Below are 22,643 nucleotides of genomic sequence, written 5' to 3' on the forward strand. Positions count from 1 at the left end.
ATTTTATGCCAATAAATTTAATTTTCTATTCATAAAATAATCTGAATTAGGACCCTTGCCAATTCAGCAGCATTATTTTATTAGAACAAAGGAGATGAATAGGACATAAATTAGCCTGTCTGTTCGTGAAATCCAAAATAGTGGGAGTATTTGAGATTTTGACAAACCACCTCAAATTAAAGGCAAATAACCAGGGAAGTGGCACAAGTGCAAATTTAGTAGAGTACTGATATTTGCAATAGTTATGGCTTAACGATGTTCTTTTAATCATGATACAGTATTTGATATGACTAGTTGACTATTCACACACAAATTATTGCCCCTTTTCACACTTTCTATACCCATATTAGGGGTCCTTGATAACAGATAAGAATGTTATAGCTCAAATAAATTATTATCTATTCTTTTTAGATTATCCTAATCCTAATCTGGTAATACAATGCCCTTTTTGAGAAGATTGCATCCAGTCAAAGGATAGCTGGTTAACATGACATATCAAATTTAAAAACTCTTAAATGGGACCTTCTCAAAACCTACCTTTCCCTACAACAGCCGGAGTTTCTTTGGGGAGCACTATTTTCTGACACTTCTGAATGATGCATGAATATGCTGGGAAAACAGTCCTAACAAATATCTTGCCACTGAACTCTACCTTTGCCTGGAGCTCAGCGAGGAGGAACTTTGCATGGCATCCCGCGTGAGGTGGCAGAATTGCTGTAGTATCAGGTTATAGGAACGTTTTCCTTAATGAAACGTGGTGCAGAGAGCAAAATGGAGTCTCTCATGTCAAGCAGGAGCCTGTGTCAAGCAGGGACTGTGTCAAGTGATGATGCAAGCAAAGGTACTGCAGCTATGATATATCACTGGGATCAGCATCAGCTGACACCCAGAACTGGTAACAAGCAGAAGCAAAGGAGGTTGGTAGGGGGCCCAAGACCGATTTAACTCCTTTTTAAAAGGGAAAGATTTTTGCAGCAAACTGTCAGACTGTTCAGACATGACCCCTCTATGTCTGACCATTTAAAAAAAGCAACTGTGCCTGAAGACTCTGCTGGATTGATCTCCAAACAGAACTGAGATCCTTCACCGCTTGAACATAATAAGCAGGAAATTCCGAGAGCTGATCCGGACTCAGACCTGGTCTTTATTTCAACTGTGCACCCATAGACTGACTTCTAGTTTGGTTTGTTAACTTCCTACACCCTTCTGTTGTCTTGTTTGTTGCATGGTTTGTCTTATGTTCTTTTCTGTGTGATTAAACCAAGTTTAATCACATGGTAAAAGGTCATTGAGTTTGGAATCCTGAACCTGCTTTATAATTGTGATTGACTTTGCTTTGTGATTGAATAAAGCTGATGTTGTGGAAAGACACTACTCGTGTGTGTGCCTTCATAGCCTGCTCATGACAGGTGGAAACGAAGACAATGCCAAATGAAACTTTCCATGGATTCACAAGAAAGAACTGCTATCTTGGTGTCAAATCTTGAACTTAGATAAAATAATTTTGAACATACAGCTGCTATTTTATTATAGTGGCCATTCAGCAGATGGGCAGTTTGCCTTCAAAAAGGATACTGATATTGAGACCATGTCTTTAATGGAGTCACTGCTAGGGAACCTCATGCATTTAGCAGTACAAGAAGATTGCATAATACACTTTGGAGATGTTGGCAAGGAACAGGTACACAATGGAGTACACACAATGGAGTACTACATAGGCACTCAAAATGATGCTGAGGAATTGAATTTACCGATACAGACAGATGTTCATGATTCATCCTTAAGCAGAAAAAAGACTAAACTGCATGCTGTCAGGATAGTTCCAGCAGCAAGTAACAGAGCATCCAATTCAAAATGATTTCAAAATGATATATTTGTTTTTATAGCTAAAATTATTAGATTTATTCATTCAATTCATCAAGCACAGATGTAGGACACATTTCAGGGTTGGTGGATTCAGTGACCCAATAATGTTATCAAGGAACCAGGTGGTTTTACTTTGCACTGTCATCCAAATTATGCATCATCCTACAACTGATTCTCCAAATATGAGATAGATTCCAGGTGCAGTTAAGAATTGCTTGCTTCCAACAGCTAATGAGCTGATCAAAAAGGATTTAAATAATATAACAGAAAGTGAATTTAGAATAATAGTCATAAAATTAATCGCTGGGCTGGAAAACAGTATACAGGACAGCAGAGAATCTCTTGCTACAGAGATCAAAGGACTAAGGAACAGTCACGAGGAGCTGAAAAACGCTTTAAAGGAAATGCAAAACAAAATGCAAACCACCACGGCTCGGATGGAAGAGGCAGAGGAGAGAATAGGTGAACTAGAAGATAAAGTTATGGAAAAAGAGGAAGCTGAGAAAAAGAGAGATAAAAAAATCCAGGAGTATGAGGGGAAAATTAGAGAACTAAGTGATCCACTAAAAAGAAATAATATACGCATAATTGGTATCCCAGAGGAGGAAGAGAGAGGGAAAGGTGCTGAAGGGGTACTTGAAGAAATAATAGCTGAGAACTTCCCTGAACTGGGGAAGGAAAAAGGCATTGAAATCCAAGAGGCACGGAGAACTCCCTTCAGACGTAACTTGAATCGATCTTCTGCACGACATATCATAGTGAAACTGGCAAAATACAAGGACAAAGAGAAAATTCTGAAAGCAGCAAGGGGTAAACGTGCCCTCACATATAAAGGGAGACCTATAAGACTCGTGACTGATCTCTCTTTTGAAACTTGGCAGGCCAGAAAGAATTGGCACGAGATTTTCAGGGTGCTAGACAGAAAAAATATGCAGCCGAGAATCCTTTATCCAGCAAGTCTGTCATTTAGAATAGAAGGAGAGATAAAGGTCTTCCCAAACAAACAAAAACTGAAGGAATTTGTCACCACTAAACCAGCCCTACAAGAGATCCTAAGGGGGACCCTGTGAGACAAAGTACCAGAGACATCACTACAAGCATAAAACATACAGACATCACAATGACTCTAAACCCATATCTTTCTATAATAACACTGAATGTAAATGGATTAAATGCGCCAACCAAAAGACATAGGGTATCAGAATGGATAAAAAAACAAGACCCATCTATTTGCTGTCTACAAGAGACTCATTTTAGACCTGAGGACACCTTTAGATTCAGAGTGAGGGGATGGAGAACTATTTATCATGCTACTGGAAGCCAAAAGAAAGCTGGAGTAGCCATACTTATATCAGACAAACTAGACTTTAAATTAAAGGCTGTAACAAGAGATGAAGAAGGACATTATATAAAAGTTACAGGGTCTATCCATCAGGAAGAGCTAACAATTATAAATGTCTATGCGCCGAATACCGGAGCCCCCAAATATATAAAACAATTACTCATAAACAGAAGCAACCTTATTGATAAGAATGTGGTAATTGCTGGGGACTTTAACACCCCACTTACAGAAATGGATAGATCATCTAGACACACGGTCAATAAAGAAACAAGGGCCCTGAATGAGACATTGCATCAGATGGACTTGACAGATATATTTAGAACTCTGCATCCCAAAGCAACAGAATATACTTTCTTCTCGAGTGCACATGGAACATTCTCCAAGATAGATCATATACTGGGTCACAAAACAGCCCTTCATAAGTTTACAAGAATTGAAATTATACCATGCATACTTTCAGACCACAATGCTATGAAGCTTGAAATCAACCACAGGAAAAAGTCTGGAAAACCTCCAAAAGCATGGAGGTTAAAGAACACCCTACTAACGAATGAGTGGGTCAACCAGGCAATTAGAGAAGAAATCAAAAAATATATGGAAACAAACGAAAATGAAAATACAACAATCCAAACGCTTTGGGACGCAGCGAAGGCAGTCCTGAGAGGAAAATACATTGCAATCCAGGCCTATCTCAAGAAACAAGAAAAATCCCAAATACAAAATCTAACAGCACACCTAAAGGAAATAGAAGCAGAACAGCAAAGGCAGCCTAAACCCAGCAGAAGAAGAGAAATAATAAAGATCAGAGCAGAAATAAACAATATAGAATCTAAAAAAACTGTAGAGCAGATCAACGAAACCAAGAGTTGGTTTTTTGAAAAAATAAACAAAATTGACAAACCTCTAGCCAGGCTTCTCAAAAAGAAAAGGGAGATGACCCAAATAGATAAAATCATGAATGAAAATGGAATGATTACAACCAATCCCTCAGAGATACAAACAATTATCAGGGAATACTATGAAAAATTATATGCCAACAAATTGGACAACCTGGAAGAAATGGACAAATTCCTGAACACCCACACTCTTCCAAAACTCAATCAGGAGGAAAGAGAAAGCTTGAACAGACCCATAACCAGCGAAGAAATTGAATCGGTTATCAACAATCTCCCAACAAATAAGAGTCCAGGACCAGATGGCTTCCCAGGGGAGTTCTACCAGACTTTTAAAGCAGAGATAATACCTATCCTTCTCAAGCTATTCCAAGAAATAGAAAGGGAAGGAAAACTTCCAGACTCATTCTATGAAGCCAGTATTACTTTGATTCCTAAACCAGACAGAGACCCAGTAAAAAAAGAGAACTACAGGCCAATATCCCTGATGAATATGGATGCAAAAATTCTCAATAAGATACTAGCAAATCGAATTCAACAGCATATAAAAAGAATTATTCACCATGATCAAGTGGGATTCATTCCTGGGATGCAGGGCTGGTTCAACATTCGCAAATCAATCAACGTGATACATCACATTAACAAAAAAAAAGAGAAGAACCATATGATCCTGTCAATCGATGCAGAAAAGGCCTTTGACAAAATCCAGCACCCTTTCTTAATAAAAACCCTTGAGAAAGTCGGGATAGAAGGAACATACTTAAAGATCATAAAAGCCATTTATGAAAAGCCCACAGCTAACATCATCCTCAACGGGGAAAAACTGAGAGCTTTTTCCCTGAGATCAGGAACACGACAGGGATGTCCACTCTCACCGCTGTTGTTTAACATAGTGCTGGAAGTTCTAGCATCAGCAATCAGACAACAAAAGGAAATCAAAGGCATCCAAATTGGCAAAGATGAAGTCAAGCTTTCGCTTTTTGCAGATGACATGATATTATACATGGAAAATCCGACAGGCTCCACCAAAAGTCTGCTAGAACTGATACATGAATTCAGCAAAGTTGCAGGATACAAAATCAATGTACAGAAATCAGTTGCATTCTTATACACTAACAATGAAGCCACAGAAAGACAAATAAAGAAACTGATCCCATTCACAATTGCACCAAGAAGCATAAAATACCTAGGAATAAATCTAACCAAAGATGTAAAGGATCTGTATGCTGAAAACTATAGAAAGCTTATGAAGGTAATTGAAGAAGATTTAAAGAAATGGAAAGACATTCCCTGCTCATGGATTGGAGAAATAAATATTGTCAAAATGTCAATACTACCCAAAGCTATCTACACATTCAATGCAATCCCAATCAAAATTGCACCAGCATTCTTCTCGAAATTAGAACAAGCAATCCTAAAATTCATATGGAACCACAAAAGGCCCTGAATAGCCAAAGGAATTTTGAAGAAGAAGACCAAAGCAGGAGGCATCACAATCCCAGACTTTAGCCTCTACTACAAAGCTGTAATCATCAAGACAGCATGGTATTGGCACAAAAACAGACACACAGACCAATGGAATAGAATAGAAACCCCAGAACTAGACCCACAAACGTATGGCCAACTCATCTTTGACAAAGCCGGAAAGAACATCCAATGGAAAAAAGACAGCCTCTTTAACAAATGGTGCTGGGAGAACTGGACAGCAACATGCAGAAGGTTGAAACTAGACCACTTTCTCACACCATTTACAAAAATAAACTCAAAATGGATAAAGGACTTAAATGTGAGACAGGAAACCATCAGAACCTTAGAGGAGAAAGCAGGAAAAGACCTCTCTGACCTCAGCCGTAGCAATTTCTTACTCGACACATCCCCAAAGGCAAGGGAATTAAAAGCAAAAGTGAATTACTGGGACCTTATGAAGATAAAAAGCTTCTGCACAGCAAAGGAAACAACCAACAAAACGAAAAGGCAACCAACGGAATGGGAAAAGATATTTGCAAATGACATATCGGACAAAGGGCTAGTATCTAAAATCTATAAAGAGCTCACCAAACTCCACACCCGAAAAACAAATAACCCAGTGAAGAAATGGGCAGAAAACATGAATAGACACTTCTCTAAAGAAGACATCCAGATGGCCAACAGGCACATGAAAAGATGTTCAGCGTCGCTCCTTATCAGGGAAATACAAATCAAAACCACACTCAGGTATCACCTCACGCCAGTCAGAGTGGCCAAAATGAACAAATCAGGAGACTATAGATGCTGGCGAGGATGTGGAGAAACGGGAACCCTCTTGCACTGTTGGTGGGAATGCAAATTGGTGCAGCCGCTCTGGAAAGCAGTGTGGAGGTTCCTCAGAAAATTAAAAATAGACCTACCCTATGACCCAGCAATAGCACTGCTAGGAATTTATCCAAGGGATACAGGAGTACTGATGCATAGGGGCACTTGTACCCCAATGTTCATAGCAGCACTCTCAACAATAGCCGAATTATGGAAAGAGCCTAAATGTCCATCAACTGATGAATGGATAAAGAAATTGTGGTATATATACACAATGGAATACTATGTGGCAATGAGAAAAAATGAAATCTGGCCTTTTGTAGCAACGTGGATGGAACTGGAGAGTGTAATGCTAAGTGAAATAAGCCATACAGAGAAAGACAGATACCATATGGTTTCACTCTTATGTGGATCCTGAGAAACTTAACAGGAACCCATGGGGGAGGGGAAGGAAAAAAAAAAAAAGAGGTTAGAGTGGGAGAGAGCCAAAGCATAAGAGACTGTTAAAAACTGAGAACAAACTGAGGGTTGATGGGGGGTGGGAGGGAGGGGAGGGTGGGTGATGGGTATTGAGGAGGGCACCTTTTGGGATGAGCACTGGGTGTTGTATGGAAACCAATTTGTCAATAAATTTCATATATATATAAAAAAAAATAAAATAAAAAAAAAAAAGAAAGACATCTTGGTTACCGACAAGTTTTGAAAACTTATGATTAAAGCTTCTGTAAACATTAAAAATAAATAAATAAATAAAATCTAGTTAGTCTGATAAAAAAAAAAAAAGAATTGCTTGCTTCCTCATTCATATTCAGATAGAGAAGTAAAGAATGGCTTTCATTTGCTGTAAATACTGGAAGAGGTACTTTTCTAGAAGTCTCTAGCAACCGTTTCCTCATATATCATTGGCTAGAATTACATCATTTGCTGGTAAAGGGACTGTGATTCTCTTTAGATCAGTCTCACACACTAAGTAACGTCGATTTCCGAAACCAGAGTGCTGCTATTCAATGGAGAGTAAGGTAGAATGACTTTGGAGAGTCAAACACAATTTTTAAAATATTCATATAATTTCTATCTATGAGTAGCTAGAAAATTAATGCTAAAATATGGTAGTGTCTGAACAATAAAATTATATTTCTTATAGATTTAAAAAAATTATCTATCTCTATGTATAGATAGTCTAGAAAAATAATACTACAAAATGGTGGTATCTGGGTGATGGAATTGTCTTTTTGTACATTTTCTTCCTTTTGCTTATTGGCACATTAATTTATAACTAAGCACCTTAGTCTCTTTACATTTTTAGTATGAGAACTTTCAAATAAATAAAAGAATAAAGGAAATAGTATAATGAAGCCTCAGAGTATCTATTACCTAGTTTCAACAATGATCAATTTGTGGCAAATCTTGTTTTATGGATTGCTTGTAATTGTTTGTAAGAAACACTTGATTTTAGTTTAAAAAAGTTAGGATCTAGTCACCTATTTAACATTTTCTCTAATTCATACAATTCACCTTTATGCAAATCAGAAAAACCAAGCTACGGATAGCCCAATACTGTTCTTGTAAATTGCTCAAGATCCCTCTTGAATTGGGCCCAATGTATCTGAAAGTTTGGTTTTGTTTAGCATCTTACCCTACCTATGCTTCTCAGAAATTTGTACTTCTGGATCCCCAATATGAGGGGGAAAAGCATATGCCTTTAGGAACCTGGGCATACAAATGAAGTGTCTCACTGAAAGCTAGAGCTATTTTGAAATCTCATTTTTATTTGTAAAATCCATGAATATTGGCATTTCACTCTCTATATATTTAACAGAAATAGAATGTTTTAATTTACTCACCATTGAATAAATCTGACATAGTAGGAAGTTGGTCCATGTTGGTCTTATGGCTTCCTGTCCTCCAAGGCACCCTGACAAATACTCCTGTGAACACAAGGTCCTCAGTTTGAGAGGCACAGCCTAGGATTTCTTTTCATTTAAGACTCTGATTCTGCCATTAGATTTTTGTTTTCTTGACTGTGAAACTCCATCTTTTTAAGGACTTTGGCTTGAATTTAGTCCTCTTGGTTTTTCTACCACAGACCTCCTCAGTTAGTGTGTCCTTTCCTGGGAAGTAATCCTCAGTTGCCAGCCCTATTGACTCCTGTCCTGGCCAGGCCTGATCCAGTACCCCACAAGAGGATGTTGGGGCCATAAACCCCAAACAATGCAACACTCATTCATTTAATAGATTTTTGTTGAGTGCCACCTATGGGTCCAGCACTTGGGCAGGCCTTGGGAATACTGTGGTTAAACACAATCCTGTCTTTAAGGAGCCTACACTGTCATGGGGACACGGATGTACAGACAGTTACAAAGTGGGCTAAGAAGTACAACATTATGTGAAGTACTGCGTCCTATGAAGCACAGAGCAGGGTCCCTTAAGTGGCTCAGGAATGTCTTCCAAGAATGCAATGTAGTATAATGACAGGAAAGACAAGGAAGGGAGTGGCTAGGTGGTAATTTTCTATATTTGAAAGAAAACTTAGTCTTATACAACCATGCAAAATGTTTTCTGAGAAGTAAAGGGATTGTAAAAAAAGAATTCAATATGGGAACTTATTTCCAGGGTTACTGATTACGCTGAACCAACAAGAAGGGACTGGCACAAAGAGTTTGATCACTTAGGGGTGTGGATTAGGAAAAAAAAATTGTATTTCTTTCAGATTGAGCCTTTTTTTGGGTGAACTGTAGTTCAGTTATACAGTTATAACTGTAGTGTGTATTTTATCCAAGTCTCAGTACTTTTGCTCATGAACTTTCTTTGTTATCCTGGTGAAATCTTCATTATTTGTGAGTTTTTGGCTTTCTGTAAAATCTCTGCCAAACAGAATCAATTGCTCCATTGTCTCCCTTCCCTTAGCCCTTGTTTCCATACCACACATGGAGCATCTTCATTTACCTCTCCTGCTATGTCTTCCTGTCAGTGGAAAGCAATTGGTCATTCCACCTCTAACCTCAGAACTCAGTATAGCACTTAGATACAATAGATATTTTAACAAATATATGGATTAAATATATTCAAATTTTATTTTATTTTCATAGTCTACTGATTATTTTGATCACTTTATCATTAAAAGTCTATACTATCTCAGGATCCAGAAATTTTAGGTTTATTTTCTCTTTCTTGTTTCTCAATACAAGAATGAGGTATTGGTGGTGACATTGGCATTTGTTCTGAAATTGTCTTGATTGGGTGAATATGATGTGAGACTCATTTCCTACTGAGTAATTCAACAACAATCATTCCCAATCAATGGTGAGCTCCTTTAAGGTGGAGAGAGAGGGATAGGCCTCATCCACACACAGTGGATCAGGGCTGGGTAATAAAACTGAAGGAGAAAACAGATGAAGAAAGGCCTGTGCCTACCCTTTCCAGGCCCTCTATGGATGTATAGCCCTGCACCTCAAATTACTTAGGCAAAAGACTGTTTGATGTTTAGACTTTTATTTTCCAACTTTAGCCCTCCTTTCTTTTCCATTTCAGGTATATATCAGACACAAAAATACTATAAGTTGACTCTTGACACTGGATACTCTCCTTGAAATATTTTCAGACCATGAAAAAAATGGCACATCCATTCTGACAGCCTGTTTGGGGGTTCCAGTTTTAATAATTTACATCCCATACTTTCAGAAATTCTACACATAGGGCAGGGTCTCATTATCATTTGTGTGTTTTGTTTTAACTTTATTAGGCCCAAACAAACTAAGAGTCACTAATAGGTAGAAAAACATATTACTGTAGTATATTAGGATTTGGGTTGGTAACAGGAAGTTGTGGCTTCCAGAGATCAAAATAGCCTTGTTTGTGACATTAAAAGGAAATCAAAAGAGTTGTTCATCTTAGGTCAGGTTTTAAACAAGTAGAACAACATATTTTATGATAATATTTCTGGTCATTCTGTAAATACTTTTGGGTGAGTCTGCTGTTCTAGGCATTATGCTAGATGCTTTGAAGAATAAAAGATGAATAAAAACAAAATTATTTCCTTAAAAGAGACTGCAATAACAGTTAGCCTTTCCATTCATTATGAACAAGATAATTTTGTAACTCCCAGAGGCATTGTGCCAAACACAACTTGCTAGAACTTATTCAGGCATCGCTAGGTTCTGCAGTCCAATTTTGATTAATTTAGCACCACTTAACCTCCTTTAACCTGTACACTTCTGGTATTAGAAATGTCAGGGGCTCCTGAGTGGCTCAGTGGTTGGGTGTCTGACTTTGGCTCAGGTCATGATCTCACGGCTCATGGGTTTGTGCTGACAGCTCAGGGCCTGGTGCCTGCTTTGAATTTTGTGTCTCCCTCTCTGCACCTCCCCCACTTGCATTCTATCTCTCTTTCTCAAAAATAAAAATTAAAAAAAGTCTTTTATATTATCATCCACCAAATAATTAATATTGTTAAATATTCAGTCCTATCTCTTTTTTTAGAATGAGGCATTACATAAAAATACAAGTAGGTAAGTTTAAAAAAGAAACCAACTAAGACATTGTATCTTTGACTGGATGTTGGGTAGTGATTGCCTTCCCACAGATAATTTAGATAATTTACATATATTCTTTTTCTGGTTAGCCTTATAGATTCAAAAGGGGCAGTCTTTCAGGTCTTGAGTTTAATTACTTATCAAAAATACTTTAATGCTGGAAAACCACCAATCTAGAAGTTAAAAATGCACTATTAAAGTATGGTAGCTAACAACCCAGCCTATAACCTAGAACTAGACTGATTGGGCTCAAATCCCAGCTTGGACACTTACCAGTGTGTCACCTAGGTTGAGTTATTTAAGTCCTGGCAAAACAAAAATGAAAAAGGGGCACCTGGAGGCTCAGTCGGTTAAGCGTCCCACTCTTGATTTAGGCTCAGGTCATGATCTCACCATTAGTGAGATCAAGTCCCTCATCAGGTTTTGCACTCGCAGCACGGAGGCTGCTTAGGATTCTGTCCATGTCTCTTTCCTTTTCTCTCTCAAAATGAATAAATAAAAATATAAAAAACAAAATCAAAACCAAAACAAAAAAACAACCAAATAAACAATAAACAAGTGGGGATACCCAAACTAAAAACTTCTGCCCAGCAAAAGAAATCATCACTAGAGTCAAAAGGCAGCTTATGAAATAGGAGAAAATATTTGCAAACCACTTATCTGATATAGGGTTAATCTTCAAAATATATAAAGAACTCCTACAACTCTAGCAAAAACACTAATAACCTGATTTTTTAAATGGGCTAAGAATTTAAATAGACATTTCTCCAAAGAAGATATACAAATGCTTCCCCCCCCCACCAAAAAAAAAAAAAATTCTATACCAATATCAGGGAAATGCAAATCAAAACCAGAATGAGATATCACCTCAAGCCTGTCAGGATGGTTATCATTAAAAACAAAACAAAACAAAACAAACAAACCAACAAAAAATATTGGTGAGAATGTGAAAAAAGGAAACTCTTGCACGCTGTTGGTGGGAATGCAAAATGGTGTAGCTACTATGGAAAATAGTATGGAGTTTCCTCAAAAAATTAAAAATAGAACTACCACATGATCCAGCAATCACATTTCTGGGTATTTATCCCCAAGAATTAAAATTAGGAGTTTGAAGTGATATTAGTACTCCTATTTCATTACAGCATTATTCACAATAGCTAAGACATAGAAACGAATTAAATGTCCACGAACAGATGACTGGGCAAAGAAAATGTGGTATATAAAAACAGCATTTTTCACAGAACTAGAACAAATAATACTAAAATTTCTATAGAACTACAAAATACCCCAAATAGCCAAAACATTTTTGAGAAAGAGGAACAAAGCCGGAGGTTTAAATTCCAGATTTCAAAATACACTGCAAAGCTATACTAATCAAAAAAAAAAAAAAAAAAGATGGTAGTGGCACAGAAACAGACACACAGGTCAATGAAACAGAATAGAGAGCTCATAAATAAAACCACATATATATGGTCAATTAATCTCTGACAAAGACATAAAAATATACAATGAGGAAAAGACAGTCTCTTCAACAAATGGCATTGGGAAAACTAGACAGCTACATGCAAAAGAATGAAACTAGACCAATTTCCTACACTACACACAAAAATAGACTCTAATTGGGTTAAAGACCTAAATGTGAAATCTAAAACCATAAAAATCCTAGAAGAGAACACAGGCAGTAATTTCTCTGACATTGGCAGTAGCAACTGTTCTCTAGATATGTCTCCCAAGGAAGGGAAACAAAAGCAAAATTCAACTATTGAGATTACATCTATATAAGAAGATTTTGCACAGTAAAGGAAACCATCAACAAAACAAAAAGGCAATCTACTGAATGGGAGAAGATATTTGCAAATGATATATCTGAGAAAGGGTTTGTATCCAAAATATATAAAGAACTTACACATCTCAACACCAATAATAATAATAATAATAATAATAATAATTTAAGTAAAAAATGGGTGAGGACCTGAACAGATAGTTCTCCAAAGAAGACATACAGATGGCCAACAGACACATGGAAAGATGCTCAACATCACTGGTCATTAGAGAAATACAAATCAAAACCAAATGAGACATCACCTTATACCTGTCAAAATGGCTAGAATGAAAAACATAAGAAATAACAAGTGTTTGCAAATATGTAGAGAAAAAGGAACTCTTGTGCATTGTTGGTACGAATGTAAATTGGTGCAGCCACTGTGGAAAATAGTATAAAGATGCCTTCAAAAATTAAAAATAGAAATAGTATATCATCTAATAATTCTACTATTGGGTATTTACCAAAAGAAAATGAAACACCAGTTAGAAAATATATGTGCATGCTATGTTTATTGTGGCATTATTTACAATAGTTAAGATATGGGAGCAATGTAAGTGTTTATCTATAGATAAATGGATAAGAAAGATTGGTACACACACTCACACATGAATACTATGCAGCCATAAAAAAAGAATGAGATCTTGCCATTTATGACAATGTGGATGGACCTAGAGGGCATTATGCTGAGTGAAAGAAGTCAGAGTGAGAAAGACAAATACCATATGATTCCACTCACATGGAGAATCTAAAAAACAAAACAAATGAATAAGCAAATAAAAAGCAGAATCAGACCTATAAATACAGAGAACAAACTCATGGTTGCCAGAGGAAAAGGGGTTGGGAGGATGGGAAAAATCAATGAAGGGCAGTAGGAGATGCAGGCTTCCAGTTATGGAATGAATAAGTCATAGGAATAAAAGGTACACATTGAGAATATAGTCAATGATGTTGTAATAGTGTTGCATGGTGACAGATGGTAGCTACATTTGTGGTGAGCATAGAATAATATACAGAGTTTCTGAATCACCAGGTTGTACCTTGGAAACTAATGTAATGTTATATGTCAACCATACTCAAAATTTTTTTACACATTAAAAACTTTAAAAAAATTAAAGAGGTTATACTAATACCACCCCTTTTGCTGAGATGAAATAAGTATTCATATTTTTAAAGGTTATGGTGTAATATGTTTCCTGATGAATGTGTTTTAAATTTAGCTTAAAAAAGAGAAACTATAGTATATCAACATATTGAAATGCGATTTAGCCTTAAAAAAGGAGGGAAGTCTGAAATATGTGACAACACGGATGGACCCTGAGAACATTATGCTAAGTGAAATAAGCAGTCACAGAAGGATAAATATTACATGATTCCAATTATATGAGGTATCTAAAATAGCCAAATCCATAGATTCAAAGAGAATGGTGGCTTCCAGGGACTGAGGGGAGAAACAGGGAGTTACTAATCAATGGGCATAAAGTTTCAGTTACACACAAGTTGAATAACCTAGAGATCTGCTCTGCGATATTGTACCTATAGTCAACAATAATGTATATTCAAAATTTTGTTCAAAGAGTAAGTTTCACATTAACTGTTCTTACCACAATAAAGATTTTTAAAAATTACATAAATCTTTGTACCATAGTTCCCTTCTCTGCAAGATGGACATAAAAATGATGCCTGCTTTACAGGCTTGTTGTGAAGATTGAAATATACATGAAGTGTCTTGAAGAGGATATGACACAGGTAAACATTTCATAAATGTTACCTGTTATTATTTTTTACTTGAAGATAAAACCCTGCTACCTAATTATACCAGTAGTCTCCTGTTGGGACACAAAGAGATTGGGTACAAAGAAATGCTCAGTAAATAATTCAATCAATGAGTATTTTTGAATGCCATGTTTCAGGTGCTGTCTAGGTCATAGGATAGAGCCAAGGAAAACAATATAAAGATCTTAGTCTTAAGGGTTTTCATCCTAATGGAAGAAACTGTAAATGATTTTAACTATTAATAAATATTTTGAAGAAAAAGATGGCAGGCTAACAGGATGGAGACAGATGGGAGATATTAGTGGCACAGACTGTTTTAAATAGAATTGTCAGGACTCCCTGGAGGACATAATATTTGAGCATAGACAAGAGTGAAGTGATAGTGTAAGTTCTGGGAAAATCAATGAGAATTCTAGGAAGTGAGAACAGCCAGTGTAAAGACAATGAGGCAGAACTAAATTCCGGGGTCAAGAGCAAACAGAAGGAGTGACATGTAGCATTTGGAGATAAGGTGGGAGTAGCCAAATAATTTTGGATTAATAGTAGATACCTTCAATGGATCAGTAGAAATGATGGAACTGATTTAAAAAGTACTCCAAGAAATATAAAATATTATGGAAATTAGGGACCGCAATAAGATATGTCTTTTTTAATTTTTTATGTTTATTTATTTTTGAGAGACAGAGAGACAGAGCATGAGTGGGGGAGGAGCTGAGAAAGAGGGAGACACAGAATCTGAAGCAGGCTCCAGACTCTGAGCTGTCAACACAGAGCCCAACATAGGGCTTGAACCCATGAACCATGAGATCATGACCTGAGCTGAACTGGACATTTTAAGCAACTAAGCCACCCAGGTGTCCCTACCATTAGATAAGTTTGTAAGAAAGACTTTAGGATATTGAATAGAAGGAGTTTTTCTCTTGTTCATAACTGAAAAGAAGAACTAAGTCCCACCCTTCCTATGAGAAACTGCAAAGAGATACCAAAAATTGGGGCCAGACCCCATCCCTCACCAAGAGTAGACACACTGTGGGATGAAATAACTTGTTTTCCTAACAGTACCCAGCACTCAACTCTCAACATGTATAAAGAGGAAACTAGGGAAAAGAGTGGTGAAAGTCAACAAACTCTTGGACACCACAGTATTCATAGGAAAAGGTTATTCCTCTTTCTCTTCCTGAAGCTCAATGATAAAAGCACATTGAGAGAATCACATGTAAAGATCACATGTGTGTCCACATGTGTGCAAGTGGGGAGATTGGCTTCTCTTTCCTCAGCTGGATGGATGATAAGCTATTGAACACACAAGTCTTCCTGGAGCTTCTATGGCAGAGTTGTGTGGTGAGAGTCTTCTTGGAGAATTTAAGAACTTGCCACTGAAGTTGGGGAGCCACTTGTGAACCAAACATAGCTGCTCACTTCTAGTCTTCAGATTTGAATAAGAGTTCACTGGAGTAGCTCACACTAACAGGGTAGGAAAGGACTGTGGTCCAGAATTTGTTCCTGACAGGGAATAAATAGCCTCCTCTACCTAAGGCTGTTATTCTGTGGTTTTTGAAGGTTCAAAAGGTGGTTATCAATGGTTGCCATAGCTATATGCAGAGCAGCATGAAGGAAAGGAAAAGGGCAGGATAGCTTCTAAGTGAAGGGAAACTCTAGCTAGAGAAGGAATTAGGGGTAGAACTGGTGTCAGAGCCCAGAATGGACATGACCGATTCTCTCTGAGGGATTCCTCAATAGCTGAGAGAGCTAGAGAAAAGCTGAACATCATCCAAAGAAAAACAAGCACATCACCAGTACAGAGCTCTCAATTGTAGAATCTAATAGCCATAGACAAACTGGACTGAACCAGAGAAAGACCTGGGACACTGTCCCCCACCAACAGGCCTGATTATGTAAGATTTCTTACCTCTATCTCCCCCTCTGACCCCAAAACTAGAGGAACTAAGTAATGAGGAGAGAGGAGCCAGATCTTCCAACTTCTCTACTCCAAGCAGCCAGCGTCACAGTTTAAGCTTATGTTGAGGGGAAAAAGAAGGCAAACTTATTTATATTAGATTCACAGTTGAAATTTTATACTAGACAAAAATTCTAGCAACTGAAATTAGTAGAAAATGATCACATATGCCAAGATTTTATGAAGAGTTATGAAAAGGAGATTCAATCCATCATGGTTGGAAGCTTTCACTAGAATAAAAATAAAACGATTTAGCATTTATGCTCCTGTTGAGACGTAACCAAGCAATAAAACATAATAATACAAAGCACGCAGGATCTACTAAGGAGGCAAATGCACTAATCTAAAATCATAATCTTGTGGAATTTTTAAAACATTGAAATGTAAATTTTCATCCAGCTCCTCAGTTTTGATAAAGCATTGATTCTGTCAACTGTCTTTTTGGTTTAACAAAGTAAATGTGAACTTCCCTCAATCAGCGACAGTAAGATGGAGCCCTGAGACAGGCTCTGCACTGACAGCTTGGAGCCTGTTTGGGATTCTCCCTCTGCTTCTCTCTCTCCCCCTCCCCTACTCACATGCTCTTTCTTTCTCTCAAAGTGAATAAATAAACTAAAAAAAAAAAAAAAGACCAAAAGTCTTCCAAGAGAAATTATATTTCAGAAATTCGTCTAAGGAACATGGGTACCTCTAATCTAGGGACTTTGAGTTTTACCCTTGGGTCAAGCTAGACCAGTGGAAGTATACCCTCATTTATGAGTATACCCTCATAAATATATTTCCTATACAAATCTGTCACCAACCTTAACTTCAAAGTTATGTTCTCAGTCTTCTTTGAATTTATTATTAAAAACAGCTATAAAAAATTCTCTTCTGTTTTTGGGTAAAAATATTGCTGGTATTATTCAATGCATTGCTCAGTATAGCCCCTCTCTGGGGAATGTCTTCATCAACTTAGTGGCAGAAAAAAATCTCTCTGGATGTGCTTTTTTTCTTCCAAAGATGAGAATTGTAAAACTTTCTAAGTTTCCTTTGTTTTCCCTGTTGCCAGGATGTTCAGAGCCATTTTCATCTCTATCAGAGCAAGTATGTCAAACGATATATAGACATACGTGCGTTTGTACTTTTTTCTTGAATTTTATCCCTATTTTATCAATTTATTGTATGTTTGGGGGAATGTCTACTTGTAGAGATTCATATCCCAGGAAGGGTTTGCTTCATATCCCAGAAAGGGTTTGTTTAGAAGACTGAAAGCTGATCTCCTAACATGAAATCAATTAACCTTAAAAATGTTTTTCAAAGACTAATTGCAAAAAATTGTTTTAAAAGAAAATGGGTCCAAAAATCTTCATTCATTCACTAGTGTAACAACACTAACTAATCTGTATTGTATATTCTAACAAATTAAACAATGAAAAGATTGTTTTTGCTTGTTATTGTGTATTAATTATAAAAACTCATGTCTTATTTTTACTATAAGCATCATTAGGCATTGTAAAGCTTAGTAAAACCTCACATCAATACCCAGAAAAATTATTCCTAGCATCATGAAGATAGTTGTACCAGATGCAGAACATCTCATGGAGGAATTTATTTTTTCATTTTATAATACTTTTTATTTGAAAGAATTTGCCTTCTTTGTGTACACTGGAATGTTATATTCTCTATGTATTTTACAGGAATAAAAAACATGTCTCACTTTAAATATTATCCCAAAAATAATTTAAGGGAGAAAAAGTTTTTGTGAAACTAAACTTTAAAAAAATCCTCTGGGTAAGCACCTCTCAAACAAAAGACTGATAATAAAATAATCTAGATTAACAAGATTTCTTGCCTACCTAACTACATGACAGGTTTCTTGTCCTTCCCCTTCCTCAAACACCTCAAAAAACATGCAGAAACCAAGCTAGAGATAAGGATTCTTCCCTGATACAGGTAATGCAAAGGGAAGGACCAGAAATTTCTTTGGCAAACGATTCCATCTCTGGCCATTTGTGTGTGGCTGCTTTAATGCCAGGAACCCCACGAAGTGCGATACTGGGTTAAAAGCCAACCCTGGGCTAGCTGATGGAGTTTTCTCTGTTGAAAAAGTAGTGGATGAGACAGGCTGAGAAACAACCATCACATAGTGACACTCGATAGGAAAGTCTTAGAGGCAAAAAAGGAAGGGTTTCACAGACAGGTACAGATAGGTTAATGAAAAACAAATCACATTTTGGTTAAGAAAGTAAGACAGAAAAAAGGAGAGTCGGTGATCCAGCAGCATTTTTACATGATCTCCTTACTGCGATAGAGTCCAAAGGTTAATTATATTGATGGTCTTTGTTTTCTCAGCTTGAACAAATTAAGGTGCATGAGTAGCTTCAAAACAATACATGATAGGAGGAAATGGAAACACAACTGACAATAGCTGTGTGTATTCTGATAACTAGCTCATTCACGGGTTTAACATTAGTCAATCTGTAATGCTAACCCAATAAGTTGACCAATAAAAGGATTGCTTTAGCATTACAGAGATGTAACCTAGGTATAATTTTGAGGGCTTCCATAAATTAATTATATTATTATGCATAAACATCCATATATTATCAGCATTAAAGAACTTGACTCAAGCTAGGGGATATTTAAACAGTGATAAAAATCATCCATGACTAGCCACGCTGGCACTATACTTCTTCAGCATACTCATGCTTATGGCTATTAGATGCCTCATTGCTATGACATTGCTAAGTATAGGAAGGACTACGGAAAAGTTTGTTGGCTGGTAAAAATACCTGTGGTTCAAGTTATTATTTTACTAGTTATGCAATGTAACATATCTATTGTGGGTTTCCAAGAGACTCAAGTCGACAAATATATTTCATCTTGACTCTGCCTCCACCTGGCACAGAAGGACACAGGGAAGACAGACTGCTCTGATCTCAGTCATGAAAAGGAGGGTAACTCATTGAATACATCTTCTTTATGCCACAGTTTAGGGCCAAAGGATCACAAAATAAAATAAAATTTATGATTTTAGGAAAACAGCAATGGAGAAAATAAATATTTGAATAAAAGACAAACTTTTGCTCTAAAATCCTTTTTCCACCCTCTTAGATATCAATTAACTTACAAATGATTGACTTTGCTTTTGTACCCTACCTCTAAGAATAACTGTTAAGGAAATGCCTAAATACACGAAAAGCTCTATTTGGTAGATAATTTAGTCTAATGTTTTATTCCTCCATCTTTCTCTGTCATTCTTCAAATGTCTACTGAAGTATAAGCAGTATCATGAAATTTGATGACATATACAAATGCTCTCTGAGTAGACTGAATGAAAGTCATTAATACAGGAAGGGCATACTTAGAATTATCTTTTGGTTGATAACCACTCATCCTCTATTCACATATCCTTAATCTCTGGTTTTCTATAATTCTAGGATTTATCCATGGGTTTTTAAAAAATCATGAAGCCCTCTTATTTTTTGCATCTACATCTTTAGATGTACATAACCCTAAGTTTACACGACCATTGGACTTTATAAAGAATTTGAGTTGGAATCTGGATTTTAGTAAAGAAAAAAGTCATGAGATTCTGTTAAAATGAGTCTGACCTGGTCTTGGCCCAAAGTTATACTAGAGAGGAAACTTTTTTCTTTTGAAAGCAAGAGTATAGTCAATATTTTCACAAAATATGAAATAAAATAGAATATAGCATTATTAAGCCAGTATTAACATTTTATTAATGAGGATTTCACTTTTTAAAGGCTGTGTAATAGGACAACTTAACCTCATAACCTGGAAGTTTTTACTTCATTATTGTTGCCTCTTTATTTTTGGCTAAATTGTACTTTCAAGTGAGTAGACAAAAACCTGATACTATAACTTCAAGTAAATATACATGCTATTCTTCAGTGTTAAGTGATCTACTGGGCTGAATAAAAAGGGTAGATATGATGGTCTTTCTAGTCCCTAGAACAGTTTGCCCCAACATAGAGGTTTCTTGGGTTATTGCTAGAGAATGACTCCAGTTCTTGGTAGCCTTACTATGGATCCCAATTTCTGCATCTGTTTAGATAAGCCAGTGGCTAAATGGATGTTTGGTAATATTAAACAGTACCAATCTGCCTTCTGTATGGTGATTTTTAGGACTGGTCACACATACCCTCTTCCTCTTTCCTTTCTGTCCTCTTTCCATGCATATTTTTGAGATCCCATACATGTTAAGAACGGGGTTACTGTCTGTTAAGAATTCAGCCTAGTGGAGTTGAGATACAAGAAAACAAAAAATTCTAGCTCAATACAGTAAGTGCTATGATACCATGAAAGTACAGATGAGATACACCTAATGTCATTTATGGGGATTAGGGAAGGCAATTTAAAGATTATACCTGACACAAATACACAGATATTTGTATATACATGTATGAAAACACATTTTTTACATACATCACTTCCTTTGTAGAAGTAAGACAGTCATGACTGTGTTGGCTGATATGCCTTTCTCCAGTATAATGAAAGACATATACTATCTCAATTGGGGGTGAATATCTACAAACTACTTGGTTTTTCTAGAAGAATGATGCCACATAATTTTAAATTATTAATACTTTTTTAATCTCTACTATATTTTCAACAGATGACTTACAGTCAATATCAAAGGAGAATTTTCATTATATGCATGGTAGAGTGGAAAGCATGTTAGATAAATTAAAAAATATAGCTGTTACTCCTGGGTTGGTGGGTCATAAACAATGTGATTTTGACCAAATCATTTAACTTAATTAAATGATTCTTCACTGAAAACATGAGGAGGCTGAGCAATATGATTTAAAATTTCTTCCAGATTTAAACTTCTGAACTTTACAAAACTCCTGGTGCACGTTAACACTTTTAAGCTATTGTGATCTTAAGGCAATAACTTTTAAGTTTCCACTCTTAGAAAGTGCTTATAAATTATTTATGTTCTCATGCTCCCTATAAAATTGACTTAGTCCTGCTCCCCATACAAACAGTCCCCACTACACTTGCCAAGACCCGTCAGACTGGTTCTATTTACATCATTAGTGACTTCTTTCTTCACCTCAATCCAGCCCATGAAATTGCTGATATAGCCTGGATGCACACACTTGATTGCAGACCTCGGTCTCCACAGGGCTCTTCCCTGCTGGTCAGCGATGTATCGGTGAGTTCCTTTTTTCTTTGTCTTAAATTAACTTGTAGTTCAAAATGGCATAAACCACACCACAGAATGTGTAGATCTCTAATTTATTATTTGTTTAAGAAAATATTTTTGATTTTAACATAAAATTATGTCAAGAAATACATTTCTCTTCTTTCTGCATTAGTGTTCCCTGGGATGTAAGGCTTCATCCCCAAATATTTTTGTATATATTTTCAGATGGATTCAATAAATGATAAATGTAGATGGAGTTTGACAGCTGTCTTTTAGTTAACTGGTTAGTTAGTTTCAAGAATAGAATGTGTTCTTAGCTTGGGCTTTGTGTTATTGAGAAAGTATTCTTATTTTCAAAGGTATACGTGAGAAAAAATAAATCTGAAATCATGCAGTTCAAAATTACATTCATTTCTAGAAGTAAATAATTTAAATTTCAAAATTATAGATGTTTTGAAAGGAAAAAAAATAATTTAAGGAGACAGTCTGATCAAATTATTAGACTTGGATTTAAAAAATAAATCCAGTGATATACCTGGCCACAATCACTTCTCTAACAGATAAATCATAATTATTTTGAAGTTGTTTTCATTCAAAGTTAGAAACTAAACAGTAACAAAGTTTCTATGTACTAGTTTGGACTCTGAAAAATAATTTTATCTTCAGATTAAGATTTTATTTTCTCTAAGTGATATATTGGCATGTCATTTTTTTTTTTTTTTTTTTTTTTTTTTTTTGATTCTACTTTGAGAAGGAAACAGTTCGGAAAAACTTCCAGTAGAATCTTAATAGGGGCAAACACTCAGTCTCTGTCATTGATAGAAAGCTCCACATACTTATGAAAAGTTTAATACTCTTCTATACACATTGATGAAGCAACTAAGAGCTACAGACATAAATTTAGTCAGACTTCAAGGCTCCCTACCTTTTGCAAGTACTTCCCTATAATCCATGATGATTCTTCTGTCCTACACTTTTTACTACATTATCTTTAAGAATATTACT

At 36.2% G+C, this 22,643-nt stretch overlaps 1 protein-coding gene across 1 annotated transcript in view; it reads left to right on the plus strand.

The window, feature by feature from the left end:
* Positions 1-771: 771 nt before the first annotated feature.
* Positions 772-22,643, plus strand: part of TMPRSS11E (transmembrane serine protease 11E) — a 61,943-nt gene continuing 40,071 nt past the window's right edge. The window contains 3 exon segments of the mRNA XM_030314495.1: positions 772-917; positions 1,534-1,832; positions 21,457-21,647. Coding sequence (XP_030170355.1) covers positions 772-917; positions 1,534-1,832; positions 21,457-21,647 — 636 coding nt within the window.

Source organism: Lynx canadensis, chromosome B1 (assembly GCF_007474595.2).
Source record: "Lynx canadensis isolate LIC74 chromosome B1, mLynCan4.pri.v2, whole genome shotgun sequence".
NCBI classification, from domain to species: Eukaryota; Metazoa; Chordata; class Mammalia; order Carnivora; family Felidae; genus Lynx; species Lynx canadensis.